Source organism: Cladophialophora bantiana (assembly GCF_000835475.1).
Source record: "Cladophialophora bantiana CBS 173.52 unplaced genomic scaffold supercont1.5, whole genome shotgun sequence".
NCBI lineage: Eukaryota > Fungi > Ascomycota > Eurotiomycetes > Chaetothyriales > Herpotrichiellaceae > Cladophialophora > Cladophialophora bantiana.
This window is the reverse complement of record NW_015971579.1, coordinates 225,703-243,554: the sequence shown is the minus strand read 5'-3', so window position 1 is coordinate 243,554 and position 17,852 is coordinate 225,703. Positions and strand designations below refer to the sequence as shown.

General features: G+C 50.3%; 7 protein-coding genes and 1 non-coding gene across 8 annotated transcripts; 2 read left to right on the top strand and 6 right to left on the bottom strand.

Annotated features, from left to right (window-relative positions):
• Positions 1 to 830: 830 nt before the first annotated feature.
• On the bottom strand, positions 831 to 1,760 carry Z519_03677 (uncharacterized protein; the record flags this gene model as incomplete). Its single annotated transcript, XM_016761424.1, has 2 exons — positions 831 to 1,600; positions 1,685 to 1,760. 2 exons carry the CDS (start codon positions 1,758 to 1,760, stop codon positions 831 to 833), a joined length of 846 nt encoding a protein of 281 aa, XP_016621762.1.
• A 2,438-nt stretch (positions 1,761 to 4,198) lies between these two features.
• Z519_03676 (uncharacterized protein) lies at positions 4,199 to 4,771 on the top strand (the record flags this gene model as incomplete). The annotated part of the gene is made up of 2 exons (XM_016761423.1): positions 4,199 to 4,320; positions 4,567 to 4,771. 2 exons carry the CDS (start codon positions 4,199 to 4,201, stop codon positions 4,769 to 4,771), a joined length of 327 nt encoding a protein of 108 aa, XP_016621761.1.
• Positions 4,772 to 5,415: 644 nt separating this feature from the next.
• Z519_03675 (uncharacterized protein) lies at positions 5,416 to 6,814 on the bottom strand (the record flags this gene model as incomplete). The annotated part of the gene is made up of 3 exons (XM_016761422.1): positions 5,416 to 5,670; positions 5,728 to 6,605; positions 6,661 to 6,814. The coding sequence occupies 3 exons, from the start codon at positions 6,812 to 6,814 to the stop codon at positions 5,416 to 5,418; spliced, it is 1,287 nt and encodes a 428-aa protein (XP_016621760.1).
• Positions 6,815 to 7,586: 772 nt separating this feature from the next.
• Positions 7,587 to 8,922, bottom strand: Z519_03674 (uncharacterized protein; the record flags this gene model as incomplete). Its single annotated transcript, XM_016761421.1, has 5 exons — positions 7,587 to 7,655; positions 7,712 to 7,774; positions 7,831 to 8,066; positions 8,132 to 8,467; positions 8,526 to 8,922. 5 exons carry the CDS (start codon positions 8,920 to 8,922, stop codon positions 7,587 to 7,589), a joined length of 1,101 nt encoding a protein of 366 aa, XP_016621759.1.
• A 3,290-nt stretch (positions 8,923 to 12,212) lies between these two features.
• Z519_03673 (uncharacterized protein) lies at positions 12,213 to 12,629 on the top strand (the record flags this gene model as incomplete). The annotated part of the gene is made up of 1 exon (XM_016761420.1): positions 12,213 to 12,629. The coding sequence occupies one exon, from the start codon at positions 12,213 to 12,215 to the stop codon at positions 12,627 to 12,629; it is 417 nt and encodes a 138-aa protein (XP_016621758.1).
• A 392-nt stretch (positions 12,630 to 13,021) lies between these two features.
• On the bottom strand, positions 13,022 to 14,591 carry Z519_03672 (calcium/proton exchanger; the record flags this gene model as incomplete). The annotated part of the gene is made up of 2 exons (XM_016761419.1): positions 13,022 to 13,183; positions 13,254 to 14,591. 2 exons carry the CDS (start codon positions 14,589 to 14,591, stop codon positions 13,022 to 13,024), a joined length of 1,500 nt encoding a protein of 499 aa, XP_016621757.1.
• A 1,260-nt stretch (positions 14,592 to 15,851) lies between these two features.
• On the bottom strand, positions 15,852 to 15,958 carry Z519_03671. The gene has a single exon. It is a non-coding gene; the product is annotated as a tRNA-Thr (tRNA).
• A 967-nt stretch (positions 15,959 to 16,925) lies between these two features.
• Z519_03670 (uncharacterized protein) lies at positions 16,926 to 17,775 on the bottom strand (the record flags this gene model as incomplete). Its single annotated transcript, XM_016761418.1, has 3 exons — positions 16,926 to 17,085; positions 17,133 to 17,541; positions 17,601 to 17,775. 3 exons carry the CDS (start codon positions 17,773 to 17,775, stop codon positions 16,926 to 16,928), a joined length of 744 nt encoding a protein of 247 aa, XP_016621756.1.
• Positions 17,776 to 17,852: the final 77 nt, after the last annotated feature.

Here is a 17,852-nt window from a genome sequence, read left to right as displayed (position 1 = left end):
CATGCTTCGTTTTGTTCTGTCGCCATAACTGGAACTGACCAGTGTAGCAGCGGTAGTAGGCTTGACAAGGGAGAAGCACAGTATGGCTTCTACAGTAACGAAGCACTTCAGGGTTCGACGTGCACGTGTAACAACGCACAGAGGTCTGTCCAGCAGATCGGGAATCGAGGACGCATTTCTGGTTGACACTGATAGGGCAACACCACCACCAACACCACCCCCAGAGAGGCAGCAGCTAGGGCAGCGAGCGCCTAGCACGGCGACGACATTGAGAAGTAGGAACGGGCCGACGAAACACTCGGGAATAGGTAGACGGCATCAAAAGCATGGAATACTGATACTCTCCTTTTATAAAATCTAATGAATGGCGCTCTGCCAGCACTATAAACTGTTCGGCACTCCCCATGCCAGCCCATTTTTGGTTTGACATGCGACTAGACAACTTCTTCCCCCCCAGCTACCACTCTACCAGCCTGCACAGCACCGCACAGCCACTTTGCCTTGTTACACTACGATCTGACGATATCAGCGGTTGAGATTACGTTCAGCCAGTCCCTCTAATTGACCGCAAAGGTGGAATATGCAGAGGCGGCTAGGTGATTGCTTGATAGCAAAGATGTTAACTTCTTTGTGGAATTTCCGTTCATCAACGCCCTCAGCTACCGCCAGGCTTCGCGATCAAACAAGTCGACTTGGGTATCTTATGAAAACCAGGCCCCGATTTCCAATTTACAAATTCCGACGAACACCAGTCGGTTAACTCCCTGGAAAATGTTACAACTTCATCAGAATCACTGGCATCAACGGACGGCTGGAAGTCTCAGTCTGTTTCACCTCTTTTTTACCAATGTCCCCACAATATGAGGAATCGTGCTGTAGGGGTCGCAGAGTTCCACGTCGACCTTGTCCCAGCCGCCATCCCTCTCTGCTGCTCTGTGCAGGCTCGACAGCGTGTCTCTCGTCAACTCACAGCCGCCCATGAAGGAACTCCAACCAATCCACATGTACAATTTCTGCATCGAACGGCCAACTGCAGTTCCGCCTTTCGTGCTGTCCCCCGAGTTGATCACATGCTCACACACGACCATCCTGCCACCTGGTTTGAGGATGCTGTACAGTCCTTCAATCACCTCATCCAAGTCAGGGACCCCGCAGAGCACGCGGATGCAGACGATCTCGTCGAACGGGGCGTTCTCCCCTCGGCCCTGGTTATCGCTGGCCTTGATGACCCCGGCCTTCGCCAATGCCGGCACTAGCGAGTCGAGCTTCGCTTCGCAGCTCAAGACGTGGTACTTATCGCCCAGACCAGCGTGCTCCGCACGCTTTTTCAAAGCCGCGTGCATGCTCACGCCTGGCTCTGCCCCGTATATCGCTTCGATGCCCTGTGGATTAGAAAAGCGGAACAATTGGTGTCCAGCACCAGGACCAACATCCAGGATGACACCCTTGCTCTGCGCGAGGATGGGTCCGAGAGGTGCCGGGGTGTCTCTGGCACATATCACGCCGCCTATGGCCCAAACTGTCGCGAAGGCCTTCTCCTTGTAACGAGCAAAATGACCAAAAAGAAGCCCTGGATGGAAAATGGCGGTCTGGACGTGGCCTTTGTTGGACAAAAACTTCAGTCAATGCATCAACCATAATAGCTGTCATGCCGGAGGGGGCCCTTCATCTTAGGAAGACGTACAGATGGCGCTTGTGAGAATGAATGTGCCTGGCAGTGCGTAAGAAACCAGGCGTTGAATTGGGTTGGAAGACGACATTTTCTCCAGCGAATCTTTCCTGATATTGCGTCGGGTCGCCTTGATGATGACCACGCATCGGACACAACGGCTGCAAAAGGACAACGCTTAGGCCTCTGAGACAGAGTGGAGGGCCGCTGGGGAATCAACCGGCTTTATCAACACTACGGCAGCGCTCGCGTTGCCCTCGAATTAACATTCTAACATTCCTCAGCCCCCATGTTACACAGCATTGACCTTCCCGAATACGATACTACGGAAACCCCCTTTAGAACGTTTTCCTCTCTGGAGAGCGGCATTCTCCCTGGCCGAGCCTCGTGTTGGTGAACGGGATGGAGAGTTAAGAGTTAGTCGAAACCTTTTCCGTCAAGCCAAACTTTCGAACATCTTTTCCAGAGTCTAGACCCTGTAAGGCCAGGTTCAGTCCCCATTCCAGATTGATCTGCCATTGGTGCACCATTCGCAGAAATTGTGGGAAAGTTTCTTGGGGTTAATTCCTGGAGAAAGGGGAGTTTCCGGCGAGCGTGCGCTGCTGGACTGTCCTGCCAATTGTCCATGGAGTTTTAGGACAAGTTCTGCTTCTATTGGTTTCTTGCTGCCAAAATGGCTTTCTCCTATCTCTCAATGTTCTCGGCTGCTATTTCGAGGGTTCGGACAGAGAAAGAGCTCCATGCCCGAATCATCACTGAACAGATGGCCGAAAACCAGACAATCACGAGGCCCTTCGTGACTTTGGCAGGCTGTGGCATACGAGGTGTCTGCCCGGCCGTGCTGAAATCTTAATTCTGGACGAAGTCCACTGCCTACATTTCCGATTTCGCGATCGATACGAGAAAGGCACCCTTATTCTCGATGGATAATGCTTCATCACTTTGGCCGTGAAGTAGCCCTCTGTGCATGATTCCGCGTAAGGTATCACCAACAAGCTTCCATGTTCTTTTGCCAACCGCGGTCAGCGCAAGGGAATCATTTTTCTTTGGGTTAACTTAAACACGTCGCCCTTGCAGAACAGAAAAGGACCTATTACCAAATCTCCTGCCCCGTCTCGAACAGGCGGCCACGATTGGAGATCAAAGAGCGCACTGGGGAACTCTGCATTTTCGTGACATATTTCAATCCACGCTGATGACGCACTAGACGCTCCTCACAAAACGACGAAGCTGCGTTACTGCCACATTGGGCCCATCGGCAAGTAATTTTCAGTTATCCCGAGTCCGGTGGTGGGATATCCATTTGTGTTAGGCATGTGATATACATCGTGCTGTTCCACCTGAGGAATCACTGTCTAGAAGTTTCAAAGTCCTCGACATCTTCCCCTGTGTGGGTTTGCCGGTAGGTGTCGAAAAGATATCCATCCTTGGACGGATTTGTAACGCACAGAATGCCGAATAATCTGGATGCTGTCCTCGTGTCGGTGTTTTAAGAGTGACCTCGCGGTACGGGGGTAGCAAGGCTTCCAGCATATCAGAGAAATGTTCGTTCTCTCTGGCTGCAATGTGATCGGCCAAAGCCATAATGTGTCAGTATTTCGTCTTCTGCTGCTTTATCGTCTTGATTGCCAGTCTCGCGAAGCAAGAGCAAGAGTTTCGGTGTTGTTCCTGGTCAGCCAGACTGACACAAGGTTTTGGTCCGAATTAGCCGGTCGTGAAAGACGTTAAGCATGGAATGAAGCATCATCTCTACAAATGTCACCCGGTTCGAGCACAAAAGTGAGTTCCAGCCACCTTGGGTCCATAGTGTGGCGCCGATGAGATTCCCATGCTCTCGGCTAGCACTCTGGAGATCTTGAAACTGGCCCATGTCCGGTAATGGTTATCAACTCCCTTACCAAGGCCGTTGCGCCTTGTTGACAGTGTCACCCGCAGCAGGTCCTGGTCAAATCAGCGCACGCTTTGCCAGCGGGGATCCCTAGCCCCTCCTTGCCATATGGGCTCCATTGGTGTTGCTGTTCTATCGAGGACCTTAATGTTGGCTGTCAGGAACCGGTCTTCCTTATGCCCTTGAGCTTCCTCATGTCTAGTGTCGTCTTTTCGCCAACCTTCGTGTCGACGGCCACGCCGTGTCCTCAGGTACGGACGAAATCCTCTCTTATCAACGACCGAACCGTCAAAGAGCGGGGTCCTCCCGACCGAGCCGTGCGTTCGCTTTCAAATTACTAAGTCGTCGTCCATGGACTTGGAGTAAGATGATGCCATCTACCTAGGTAGAGGTGGTCGTCTTCCCCCGCATCGCGCGGCCGGCAGTGCGATCTCCTACTCAGATGTTACTACCCCGCATAAGTACTTGGGTATTTATATCAATCACTCCGGGTATCTCTCATCGAGATGGGAACATAGTCAGCCGAGCTGTTGTCGCTTTCCGTGGAAAGGCAACGAGTCACGATCAGTTTTAGACCCTTCCCCCTGTCTCCTGTCCTTGTCCTTGTCCTTAAAGAACCAAGAGCGAGAAAGAGAGGAGAGATGATTTACGAACTCCGTATCTATACCACCATCCCGGGGCGGTTGCCGAATTTACTTGCTCGGTTCGAGAACCACACGCTCAGGATCTGGGAGAAACATGGGATCAAACAATTGGGATTCTGGTACGTATGATCGTTTGCATAGATAGCTTGTCCAGGGAGACTTGGTCTACTTTCACATCCACGAAAGGAGCCCCTCAGGGAGGACGGGGGAGTTTTGCACACAATTGAACAACATCACCTGGAGGGATTTATTGTTCCAGGAATCACAAATTCACTGAAAACACACTATTTTATTCCGTGTTTTTGCTCGTGGAACCAAGAACCCAGGCTGAGAATTTTGTCTGTGCTCCACTTTGATTTCTACAGGACGACGCTTGTGGGCCCCGATGCCAACGACCTGACCTACATGCTTGCATGGGAGTCCCTGGCCGAGCGCGAGCAGAAGTGGAATGCCTTCTTTAGTGACCCCGAGTGGATCCAAGCCAGGGCCGATAGCGAGAAGGACGGGCCTATCAATGCCAAGGTGGCGAGCAGCTTTCTGGTCCCGACGAAGTTCTCGGCAATCCAGTGATCATATTTGAATGACTAGCTAGAGAACAGACGGTCGGCCGTGGCGACGAGAAAGGGGGAGGAATAGGATAGCTTCGTTCTTTGGCGTTGCCGTCTTCTCTCCATCCGAGTTCATGGCAGCTCAGAACCACGAGTCTTCAAATCTATACATACGCCGTATTTCCCTTTGTGGTCTCGTCACATCCTCAAATCATCAAATCGACAAGTCTGACCGTCATGCTATACACTACGCCAACGATCCCCGTTTATATACCGTTTCCTTGTCTTGCCCTCTACTTATCCACCCCTCTCTTGGATCCAGCTCGATAAGGAGGCGGCGAGCAACATTAGGGTCTTGGTTGGAATTCTAGCATATGATCCAAAAATATATACTGAAAAAGCTGGAAACAACGACAGGAAAACAGTATATAATCTGTTTCCTGGAAAGACGACAGAGGTGTACTGGGCTTCCTAACTGTTGTCTATCTCCTCTCCAATCCCCTTTTAGCAAAAACAGGGTCTGAATAGAGTATTTCATTGAGATCCTGCCCGGCCCCCCCTTCTTCCCTATTTTCTCCCTTCAAACTTATTCACCACTTTTCCCGCCATAAAAGGCGAATATACGTACAATCATGACTCTTTCCACTTAATTCCTGTGATTCTCCATCACAGCTCGTCGTGGCGCACAGTCATCTTTTCCACGGCATCTTTCACGTCCCTGGGCCAGTACGTTTGTATGCCTCCACCACCCCACTTTGTTGAGGGAAGGTCTTTTCGTTTCTCCCAGATTGCAGAGGACGGAAGTTGGTCTCTCAACCGCTCACTAACTGCATCCACCTCGTCCATGATCCTCATCAGGTTGCCTCCCATGACGCCGCGCATCTCTTCTGGCGTCCAGCCCCTAGAGAGAAGCTCTGCGACCTGCCCCCTGTGTCAGTGGAGGCGCAGAGGGGCAATATGATGAATGGAGAAACTTACTATATTTGGGTATTTGCTGGCGTCTTCCAGACCGTCTACCGAGATGTACATCCCGTCAAAGTCGGAGGCTATGCCAACACGATTCTTACCTACAATGCCCGCAATATGCTCGATGTGGTCGGCGACGCGGGAGACGTTGGCGCCAGGATTCGGGCCAATAAAGGGTGGGAAGAATATCGATTGGATCACGCCGTCTTTCTTTCCCGGGCCGTCGCCAATTAGTCGGAGGATGTCGTCTGGGACATTCCGTGGATGATCCCATAGGGCGCGAGCGCCTGCGTGAGTCCAGACTACCGGTGCCTCGGAAAGCGCAATAGCTTGTCTCATGGTCGCATCCGACGTGTGCGAAAGGTCCACCAAAATGCCAACACGGTTCAATTCTCTAACGAGCTCCTTTCCAAGCTGTGTTAAAGCATTGCCCTCGTGGACCGGGTCTATGGGGCCTCCGGGCCCGGCGGACGAAGCAAACGCGCTGTGGCAGGTGTGCGTCAGTGTGAGATAGCGGACTCCAAGTTGTGCGAACAGACGAAGAGCACCCAGTGAGTTGCCCAGCAAATGTGTGCCTTCCATGCCAATGAGCGACGCGATCTTGCCGGCTTTGAACGCGCTCCAGACTTCGGCGGACGATCTGGCATACTGGAGATGCTCCGGGTGCCGTGCAATCATGTTCTGTATGATATCGAGCATCTCCATCGAGTCTCGTAGGTGGTTCGTCGGCGTGTTGAAGTCGGGTCCAGGATCTTCCCCAGTCACGTCGTAACAGGGCGCCCAAACGGTCCAGAAAGCTCCTCCCAAACGGCCCTGTCTCATTCTCGGAATATCGACATGGCCAGGAAACGAGCTGTTCAGCTGGGGGATGGCGTCTAGTGGCCGTCGGTCTGAATTTGGGCAGTCAGACAATATTGCAAGAAACAGACATCGATAGGCAATTACTCAAGCTTCTGATGATCTGCGGCAGATCAATGTGCGTGTCTAGAAGAGGACTTTCTTCCATCAACTCGATGGCTTGGTCGAGGAAACTGCTGCTGCCGCTACATCCCCCAAAGGAAGTTAGGAGTTGGATGACCAACAGAGGTGCGAGATACATCTTAGCTGTTGTGTGTTTGCAATAAAGACGAAAAGGTCGAGAATAGCCACCGAGAGTTCGATACTCAAGGTACGAGCAGGACATTAAAAACGCCGGTTCTGCTTCAATATAACATGCCAGATATCGGTCACATTTCCGTCGATCTTCTCTTCGGCACCTTTCCCGCTTGGGATGTGCCATTGGTAATTTGCGGACCATCACGGAGTAGGCCGTGGCACATAGACGGGTGACCAATCGTCCTCGGCGTTCAAGCGGGCCGGACGCGGGGCTCATTGTGATGTTCCTCTTAACTATTCCATGCCTAGGTATGGGGAAATTCCTATGACTCAGTCCTGAGAATCTTAGACGACTGCTGTTGAAGTTCTCTTACATCTCTATACAGCCGACGTATAGTTAGGGAATTTCTATCTTCAAGATTATCAGGTGATTGAGGTTTTGTGTTTACAACTTTTCTTTCGAGGCCGGGTAACGATTCGTTGTTTTTAAGGATCGTCAAGCCAGATTCGTACCGTTCAAGTATAGCAGTCAAGCAGACATTCAATCCTGGGTTGCTTTGGGCTCAGCCTTATTTATTCTGGCTAGTACCTTTTATCACTCACACTTCCGACTTTCGAAGAGCTCCAACTGATGTCGCTTACGAACCTCGTTCAAATCGTAAATGTCCCGACAACTCTCCAGTCTGCTTGATCACGTCGACTTGTCATTAGCCGGCGGGTACTACATCTCAACGACTATATAGGTCAGCCATGCTTAGCTTCATCGAGTCAGTGACCTAACCAAGCGTGTCATGAATGCCTTGTTCGTGCTGTTCTCGTTGGCGCTTACGTCTGGCGGCCGTGTACTGTTGTCGGGAAGTCAGCGATATTTTTCTCACACTATCACGGTGCGAATTTATACCTCATGTAGATTTCGTGGTTCGTATTTGGCTGGGTTGGCCTCCGAGGTACAGGCTGGCATGACCTTGAACTCCACATCAGTGTCGGCCCGCTCGAAAAGACCACACACTTTTCCCTTACCGGAACCGAAGCATCCATGTTGAAACTGAAGAAGAATGGAATGGAGTAGCGTTCCACTCCCGAGGTGTTGCGAACGCGGTGGACAGTAGATACAAATTTGTCGTTTGAGATTCTTTGTAAGAAGTCTCCCACGTTGACAACAAAGGTCCCCCGAATTGGCTTGGCTGGGATATAGATCCCGTTTTTGTTAAGGATCTCCAGGCCACCTACCATGTCCTGGTTCAGGATGGTAAAAGCTGTTGGATGTTAACTCCTATAGCATCATACACTAGGGAGACACTGATAGGGGAATATCTCATACTTTCAAAATCGCTATGCGCACCGAGACCGTCTAGGTCTTGCGACCCAGTAGCCCTGGGCGGATAGTATTGGAGAATGATGGAGACGAAAGGTGCCGTGACAATAGGATCAAAATAGTTCTCGTCAGCCCCGAGTCCCAGGGCAAATGATCGGAGTAGCGCACGAGCAAGGCTCAGGAGTGAAGCCTGATATTCTAAGAGCGTGGTCTTGAACTCTGGGAATTGAGCTGGCCATTGATTGTGTATCCCAATGCATTGCTCGCGTTGCTCTGGGGTAAGGGAAGGTGGCTGCGGATCGTTGTCAGGCTCGTAGCTGTAGAGAAATGACCCCTTCTTCACTATCAAGGGAAGATCAGTGTTTCATCGAACGTCGAACTAGGGTGAGACTAATCTCACCTGCCTCCCCGTTCGGGGTTTTAGTGTAATGAATCTCGTATCCTCGCAATGTCGGCGACTTGTAAACGTCCTGCTCCTTCTTCACAGCAAGGGGCTGGGCGTGGTATTTGCGGGAAAGTTCAAATACCTTGTCAATCAACTCTTGTGGTATCCGGTGGTTTTTGATGTACATGAAGCCAACAGTCTTGCACACATTTGCAATCTCCTGGGCCGCAAGTAGACGCTCCTCGTACTTATCACTGAAGATGCCGCCAATATCTACTAGTGGGATTTCGTCGAATGTTTCGACGGCTTCCTCACCACGAAGAATCTTTCGCCTGTTGTTCAGTGTCCCGTCGCGAAAGAAGTATTCATATTGCGGCTCCATCTGAGAGCTTGTCGTTACGGTAGTCGACATTGGTGCTGCTATTTCAGATTTAGGATTGCGAGTATCTTATCGTTGCTGGAATATTATTTGGTGTTGCTTGATTTTACCTCGTACAAATACTGAGATATAGGTAGTGGCGATAAAGGGTATATCCGACTGACAACGGACATTCGCGGTTCGGGAGACGGGGCTGCCAAAGATGGAAATAGAGAATAACGATGGGAGTTCCTAGTGACCCACCTAGTGATGGTATTCTTGGGATTTTTAGAACGGGTTGCACTCTTGACTTAACCAGAACGACTGAGAACCCTGGAACTCGTGTATTGCAACAAGCGACATGTCCGACAGCCCTCCAGGTCCCTAAAGTTTCACTTAGTTAGCCCCGTGTTGGAGCCAACGGCCACATCCGCCACGAGATAACGAGCCGAGCTGCGGAGATGATGGGCATCTCCCTGACAGAACGAACAAGGTCCGCAATCATCCACGTATTCCCGCCGGAACGTCATTCATTAGCGCAGCATCTTCGCGGTACAAGGGTCTTGATCTCTGCCTGGGCAGTGTGCTTGTTTGGACTGCAACTCATTCGGCATTACGGTTTTGTGCGAGAGCGGCAGTGCTTGAATCGAGTTTAAGAGGTGGCTCGGTGGTTAGGGAGACGGACAGAGGGGAAATTGAGTGTACTTCGCTCGATGTTGACAAACTTCTTGGATGCCAGCATGGAATCGATAACAGAGGACTGGAATCATTGTCTTTTGGCACTGACGTGAGAGACGAAGGCCATAATAGCAAAACCTTTCTGCTTGCAAAAACAGCGAACTTGCTCTCAGCCTGATGATTGGCTACTTTTCTTGAGGTGGAGCCTTGTCGTCACATGTCACCTCACTCCACCGTACCGCCCCAAAGGTCTATAAAGCCAAACGATATTCCCAGCTCACAAATCCACTCTGCCTTCTCGCATCATCATTCAAATGGCACCAACAGGCCCATCCTATTAGAAACTCCGTTTTGCCAAACATGTGTTATATCGCCGACTTATCTGACTTACGTTAACGGGCTACCGGTTTGGACTGACAATGAGGTTGCAGGGATTGTTCCATATGGAACAAGCCTTGTCCTTTGGGCTGCGCATGGTTGCATGTTCCGTTTTCCAGAGAAAATGTCACCGAGCCTGTAGTCCTTCACCGAGCCCTTGACTTTCTTTTTATTTTTTTTATCTTTTTCGCTTTTTTTTTTTGGTTCTCCAGTACTCGGTAGAGCAGTTCGGATACCATACAACCATTGCTGCCTGCCCTGAAAAATATCCCAGCTGGCGAACGTCTCGACGGATTTCCACCCATCCAATTCTCCACTAAACTTTTGTACTGTAAGTTCCCCGTCCCCACTTCTGTCAGCCACTGTCTCCGCAAATCTGTTCGACTCCTCGAGTCGAACAGATTTGCGGAGCCCACCAGCCTCTCGATCAAAGACTCGCTGGGGCTGCAACATGCCAGGTACATGGCCAGGCTGGCAAGAATTAGCCAATGAAAATGATCTGGAGACTCCAGACGGTCGCAACCTGGGGCTACTGAATTGCCTGCATATGGCCCCTCTTGGCCTCCTGCGTAGGTGGCCGACGTGGGACGTGGAATCATCTGCGAATCTGCACCATGGCTCAAAGATTCCGTCTCCGACGCCGTCAAAATCCCTCGACAATTGGCACCGCTTCGTCCAATGAGATTGGTCTTCTTTCACCAGGGCGCATCTTTGTGGGACACTAAAATTTTCCATATCCTTTTAGTATGCAATAATGTGCTGCGACAACCGCGATCCAGCGACGTAAGTTGAACAGGCTGCAACGACGTACCGTCTCCACGGTATTATTTACCACTGGCTGTATGCTCAATGGTACTCTACGTGAACACCAACAACAAAGCGTTCATTGCCGAGAATGAGACCTGGGGGTACTGTACCTATGGTGTATACGGAGCTGATGCTATGCAACACTTGTGGCAATTCCATTCTTTACAGTGCTATATTCGCAACACCCTTGGCATTGGCCTGTGTTTTATTTATCCTTTCCTATTTCACTAGACTACACTTGAACTTCTAAGCCCTCTTTCATTACTGGGTACACTTTCTCACCTTCCCTTTCTTGCTTCCTTTTGCCACACGTCCCACACTTCTCTTACTTCCAGTCACTTCTCTCACTTCAACTCTCTCTCTATCGCACCTCTCTCTCTCGCCTCTGTTACAGTCTCATGTCTCCGATCTCGCCTAGTTGACAGAAACTTCATTCTACTACATTTTCGTTGCTTGAGGTCGATGTACGTCTTGTCACGTTAGAGCTGTTTGTTCTTGCATACGGCCACCCCCCCGCCCCCGCCCCGCCTGTCGCAGTTGTAAATGGGTTCGTGTCGAAGGGAAATGAGTCCATCATCATGGGGGAAAATGCGCCCTGAAGCTGCGAAATCGACTGATCGGTAGGCCAGCGCGGCAGATGGTCAGGGGCAATTTATATCATGGTCCTGCTCGTGGTCTGAAATGGGCTCAGTCTGTTGTTCTCCCACCTCTTCATCTTAGGGTATACATTGTCTTGAGTCCGATAGAACGCCATTCCATAGATACCGGATCAATCTCTTCTTTCAATAGAGTGGTTGAGAGCGGTGGTCGATCCCAAAATTGAATGCTTCCCCTTGAGTGAATCAATTATCAATTTCAATACACCGCGACCAACAAAAGTTCAGACCAGTAGCCTCATACCATCGATTCGCTGTTGGGAAACCCTGGTGTTGAGTCATTTAGAATGGAAAGTGTCATCCAAACAAGGACTATAGTCAAGCGCGTGAACTTCCTGATGCCCAAGGTAAGCATGGCCATCGGAATTGTGACAGTATAAGAGAAATGGTGAGCTATTTGAACAAGGCTGACCAAATCCAAGCCACTGGGTAAAGCACTGGAATCGTCCTTCCTGGCGAGAAAGGCAAAAGGGTCAAAGTACCGAGGAGAGATCGCTATGTACACACTGTATATTGTCACCTAAAGGCTGTGACAGTGTCAAACCCGTGTGCGGCAGGTATCAGAGACGTCCAGAGTCAGAGCGTTGCTACCATCCTAAGGACATAGCCTCAAGGAGTGGGTTAGCGGATCTTCGGAAGTTGAGGAGATCTGAACAAAATCTGCCGCACGGCATATCTGATGAGAAGACAAAAGATGCTGGCACATCCAAAGACGGGCGGCCGGGGAATAACATGGCCGGGGGGCTCTTGACGACTAAGGATCGTGAGGTTCAAGGGGGGCCCGTCCCTGCATACCAAATTTGGGGCTAAGACGGACAATAACCCATGACGACTGTGACCTTGACGCAGCAATTTTCAGTCGATGAACAGGTCCCGGAAAATCTGCTGCTCAAAATGCAGCGTCTCGAACAAACCCGAATGAGAGTCCTTGAGACCACCAGAGCGTACCTAGGCACCAACTCCCAGTCACGAGTTAACACGCAAGAGCGACGAGGCGACGTCAGCGAATCGCAGAAGTGTCAATCCCAGGGCCGAACCGGCGTTGAAGGTAGTAGCTCGCAAGTTCCGCAAAAGTCCGACCCCCAAGTCAAGGACTGGGGAGAACGAGGCTGGGACCAACAACGACGGTGTCCTCCGAGATTGGCTTGCCCCAGAGGCTCTTTGATGCAGAGACCGGCAATGGTCGAGCTGCACTTTCGATGGGACTTGGCCTGGTATCGATACAGGGTGGAAGTGTGCTGAAAAACACGATAAAGCCAAAAAGAGAATGTGTGTCATTGGGACTTGGGAGCGATGCAATTGTTGATTGAAGGGGCAACCAGCTTGAGATCCCAGGTCGCATTAGTGGACTCAAGCAGGACCCCGTCTAGGTGAGGGGCTGGCCGCGAACAAATATCATTATCCCTCAGAAGTGCCCCGATTTCTGACCTCACCAGATTCTGCCTCCCTTTTATAGTTGACCATATGCCGTTTCAGTTGACCATGTGATTAAAGCATCCTCAAAGTATGTCAATACGATGCTGTCCTCGATATCCTACCTAGTTAGGAAGCAGCAGGAAATTTGTTGATGATGTCTTCCTCCACGAGAATAGCATCTCCTCCAGTAACCAAGTCCTCCGTGGGAATGAGTCGCATCAGAACACTCTTGGCCCCTGCGCTTTGAACTGCAAAGAAGCTGTTGAAGTTGCTCCTGGCGGAATTCCAGCAGCGATCCAAGAGCCGTCGAATTCATTTGATGTTGCCACGTCCGGGTCCGGATAATACCAGGCCGCAATGGCGATGATGAGGTACACAATCTATACGTCCGAATCAGCACTCAGAATCCACTACACGCCCAAGGAGGGCCTCGACAGGGCCCGAACTCACCACCAACAACGTCCCCTCAAGGTAATTGCTTTCTTTATCCCTCAAGAAGTTCCCAACCACTAGAATCGACAATACGAGTAGGGCAATCATGAAGATCTCGAAATTCAAGTCCATTGGTTTCCCAAGAGCCCAGCCCACGATGACAACAAGTGGGCCATTGAAAAGTGCTGTTTGAATGCTCGGGCCCAGGCAGTGGTACAAGGCAAAATTCATCTGCCCGTCCCAAGCTTCGTCAACTGCGGTCAGGTGCTCGGCCGCTTTTTCAACCAACGGAAGAAGTATAAGGCCGAGAAATTGATCAGGCACACCGGAATGCACGATAGTTTCGATCTGCTCGACAAGGAAGACGGCAAGGAGGGTAATGAACGTCAACGAGGCGACTATTGCAACGACACATTCAGTAAATGTCAGCTTCTCCTTTGCCATGTCGTGCGCCCGATCTGCATCATTAACCTCATCTGCCTCGAGTATCTCGTCGAAAATGCTATGCTGACTGCGCGCATTGAAGACGATGTAGACGGCGAAGGCGACCATCAGGATAATGCTGGTCGCTTGGCTCATTTTCAGCACGTCGTATTGCAATTTGTGTTCTGTGAAGCCACTCTGTGGGCGTGTCTCGCCTTTTAGCGCAGAATAGAATGCGCTTGGAATTAGGAGACCAAATCCAGCAACGAGAAGGAGGCCAGAACCAACTTCAGAGACAACGGCATGGAAAGTTTGTGTCTGTCGACGAATGCCGCCGAAAAAGAAGCACAAACCCAGACAAAGCAGAAGATTAGTAAGAATAGACCCAAGAATAGCGGCCTGGATAACCGGAATCAAATTTCCCTCTTCTGCGGAGCTGTCATCGCCACCTTTTTCTGTGTTCTTGTGTTTTGCGATTAGAATCATGAATAGGACAATCTCCACGATACTGCCTAGGGCTGTCTCGATCAGGATTCCCGCTACTTTTGGCATCTTTCGCGCGAGCTCTTGGCCGGCGAAGCCCAAGAGGTTCGCTGCGGGGACCATGCCAATGTAGCTTGTTGCGAAGACCCATTTGTTCAGTGTAGTCGAGTGATGGCCGGGAAGGTAGTGGAGGATTATGGCAACAGGAACAAAGGGCCATAGGATGTTGACGGCCATGGAGACCTGGGATGAGGAGCGCCATAAGATGTTCATGAAAGACCAGAAGTGGATGCCGCTGCGGCCAGATTCTCCTTCGTGGTGAATTGTCAAAAGGCCACCGGGGCCATTGTGGGGAGAGCCATGGCTGCTGGTGTGAGGTTTTGAAGGCGAGTCTGTGGAGGGGAGGACTTGATGAATCAAGTCTGAGGGACCAGAAGCTTCGGTGCTCATGGCGGTCAATTCTCAGTCACGACTTTGAGGCCAATATATAGAAAACCGCCAAGAGCTGAGTGTTCAGTTAACCTGAGTGGGAGGGAAATGGATCATTGACTGGCTACTCCTGTAGATGAAATTTGTCTTCTCCGACATTGAGGTGCTTTATATCCACGAGGTCAAGATGCAATCGAGGAAGAAGCAGAAAAGAAGGAAATTCAACTATTTGGCTTGGAGGAGGCTGGAAGCGGGGTTTGTGTCTTGGTTGTGCTCTTGGCTGGTCTTGGAATGCCGCTCAGAAATCGCGAACCTACCTCGTACTTTGCTGGAAGAGTGTGCGATTAACACTCTAGGGGTGCAATTTAATGAACAATGCTTTGCAGCCTACCGGTTAAGAGCCTAGCGATCAAGGAGCACAGAGCCCCCTAGACGTCCGCAATGCCCAGTTATCTGGCGAGCAGGCGATTCAACGAGCTGTTCAGCAGTCCAACAGCATGCGGTTTGTGGCGTGGGTGTGAGTTTACAAACTTTCCCAGCCACAGATACTCTATGACCAAAATTGCTCTTAGCAATGCCGTGAAAAGCGCTGCGAATATTGTTACCTCATGCTTGAATATCTCGAGTGTAATCGCAAGGATTGCCATGTTGCTAGTCCCCTCCAATGTGGCTACCAAAACAGCCGTCAAGTACTCATCTGTGAATGCTGTACCAATCAGTGACAGACCGCATACGCCACTTTGCCGAATCATTTCGACAAGGCACTTCCCGGCTGAGGCGAGCGCTCTCTGTTGTCAATATCCGTGGACAAAAACGAATACTGCTCTTGAATCTTCGACCCAAGCTGAGCATGTGTAGCGCTTGTCCACTTTGAGCCAGCTGGCCAGGCACACCTTGGTGGTACCTTGTGGTATTATGTACTTCAGCTACTTATCTAGCCGTAGAGAGAAGGTTTCTAAGATCCAGAGCCCCCTGGAAAGACAAGAAACGTGTTAGAAACCATCGCAGCCCCATGTTAAATTAGGTTAAATATCTTTTCTTTGGCTCTCACTTCAAAACAATATCGAGAGAATATAGAAGGCAATATGACATCGTAAACCCTCTGCGTCTATACAAGGCTTTGGAGCTGGGCTTCTCGAAAACTTTGTTTTCAGTCGGCTTGAGGACTGATGAAATTCATTTCCGCTCAGGACTAAGAGATTTCTACAGGGCCCCAAAAAAAAAACAAAGATGCTGGGATCCCTGGTTGGAGTTACAAAAGTGTACACGGTGCAAAAATTTTGCCACCAACAAGATTCGAACTTGTGATCTTCGCATGTATTGTACCGTCAAGACATTGGAGTCCTCGGCACTACAAGTGCGACGCGTTACCCCTGCGCCATAGCGGCTTGGCGAGTATTTTTTTGTCAATTTTGACACAAGAATTATATGAATAAAAAAATGGAAGAGGTGGAGAAAAGCTAGCAGCGCCAAGCACATTGACGTTTTGGTTCTCGCTCCAGATTTCGCGCAGGGGAACAATGATTGCCACAGCTACTGTGACACCAATCGCCAGTTACACTTGTCTAGGCGAAAGTGACCCATTGCTATGATAAGACCCAAACGAGCCAAAGCTGGCGGGGGACGGGATGGGGATGATATCGATTGTGAATAACATCGCTGTTGGTACCGAGTATAGATAGAGAAGCCGGAGTTGTCAAGGCAGTTGTAAGGCTGGGAGCTGCTGTGGGCGTAAGGCTGAGGACCGGAGGCCACCAGAAGATCACCTCATATTAATCCTTTTCCATATTGTTTTTGGAAACTACATCTTCTAACACGTGCACAATCAGAGAAGTGTCTAAACATATCACCCAAACTCCGTGATGATTAAAACCCGCCGTGATACTCTTCCCGGACGATCCAATACTCCCAGACTTTATGCTCTCCAATTTTCCTGTACTGTCCAAGCCGCTGTCTGGACTCGGTGAGAAGTCTCAAAACGCCGGCGAACACTCGTCGCTGTCTGAATCTGCCACTGCACAATGCCAACACAAGAGTGTAAAGGCTTGATGTATACGAAGCTCGCAGGGAAACAACAAAGTGGAGCCCTTTTGACCGTGGCACCGTTCGGCCCCAGCATGCCTCGACAACTGGGTCGGTCTGTGAATGTGGGTTCAGTTGGAGGCTAGTAAACGTTGTGCCTACTTCAAATTCTGAGAACAGGCGGAGGATCCTCTCCAACTCTTGCTCAGGTCTAGCAAGGTTGTACTTCATCCATAGATGAAGAAAGTTTGATGCTTTCAAGGCTTCAAGCTGTATGGGCTAGAAAGGATGTCAGAATCGGGATCTACTCTGGCCTAAAGGAACCACGAGTGCTTACATTGAGTTGAAAGTCATCTGTTCTCGGGAGCTCATGCCCGCTTGGGCTCTCTCGTTGATCAAGATCGTCTTGTCAACCTCATCCCGCAAGCGAGCAGTGTGGGATTTCGGTCCATAGGTGTCAAGATGCTGGTAGTAGAGCCACATGATGATACAGCTATTCATGTCAGAATCTCCCTCTTATTGATGGCCTCCAATACTCACCTAGCTACAGTTGCACACATGCCAATCCACAGGAACACGATGGCGGCAATGGCTCTGCCGTTGTGCCGATAGATCAACGGAGGGTTGATTTTCTCTTGAGCAATCTCTTCTGCGTCCTGTGTGTCGGCCGAGATCCAGGACTTGCCAGTTGCCACAATGACTGTGAAGGCGAGTGCATCGCCAATGGTACACAACGTCACAAAGACTGCACTGAGTCTCCATGACCATCGAATGTTCTTGGGCTCATAGCGCTCAGGGAAGAAGAGATCGAAGAAGAACCCAGCCCCGAAGATGGTAGCAACCGCCACACCACAGAAAATATTGTATGAAGCAATTCCGACGAAGTCGTCGTTGTGTACAGCTGCCGAAGAGTGTAAACTCTCAATCCTCGACTGTTGCTTGACGTAGTCTGTTATTCCGGAAAGTCAGAAATGTTCTCCGCCGCAGCGCGGGACTCGAGATGCTCACCTGTTAAGGCAGCGGTGCCTATTGATTCGGAAACAACCATGCATATCATGGCAACCTGGTAGATCACGAACTTGGTCCGTCGCATGTGGTAGTCTTTGTTCTTCCACATATAGTCGCTCCCGAACTTCCTCCAATGGATATCCTTCAGGTCGAGACCCCATATGACTGGCGCCATGGCTGCTCAGGTGTGTTGGTGACAGGTGGTTGGAATACCGTGTTCCAGTAATTGATGATCGAGTGTCCTTTTCGTTT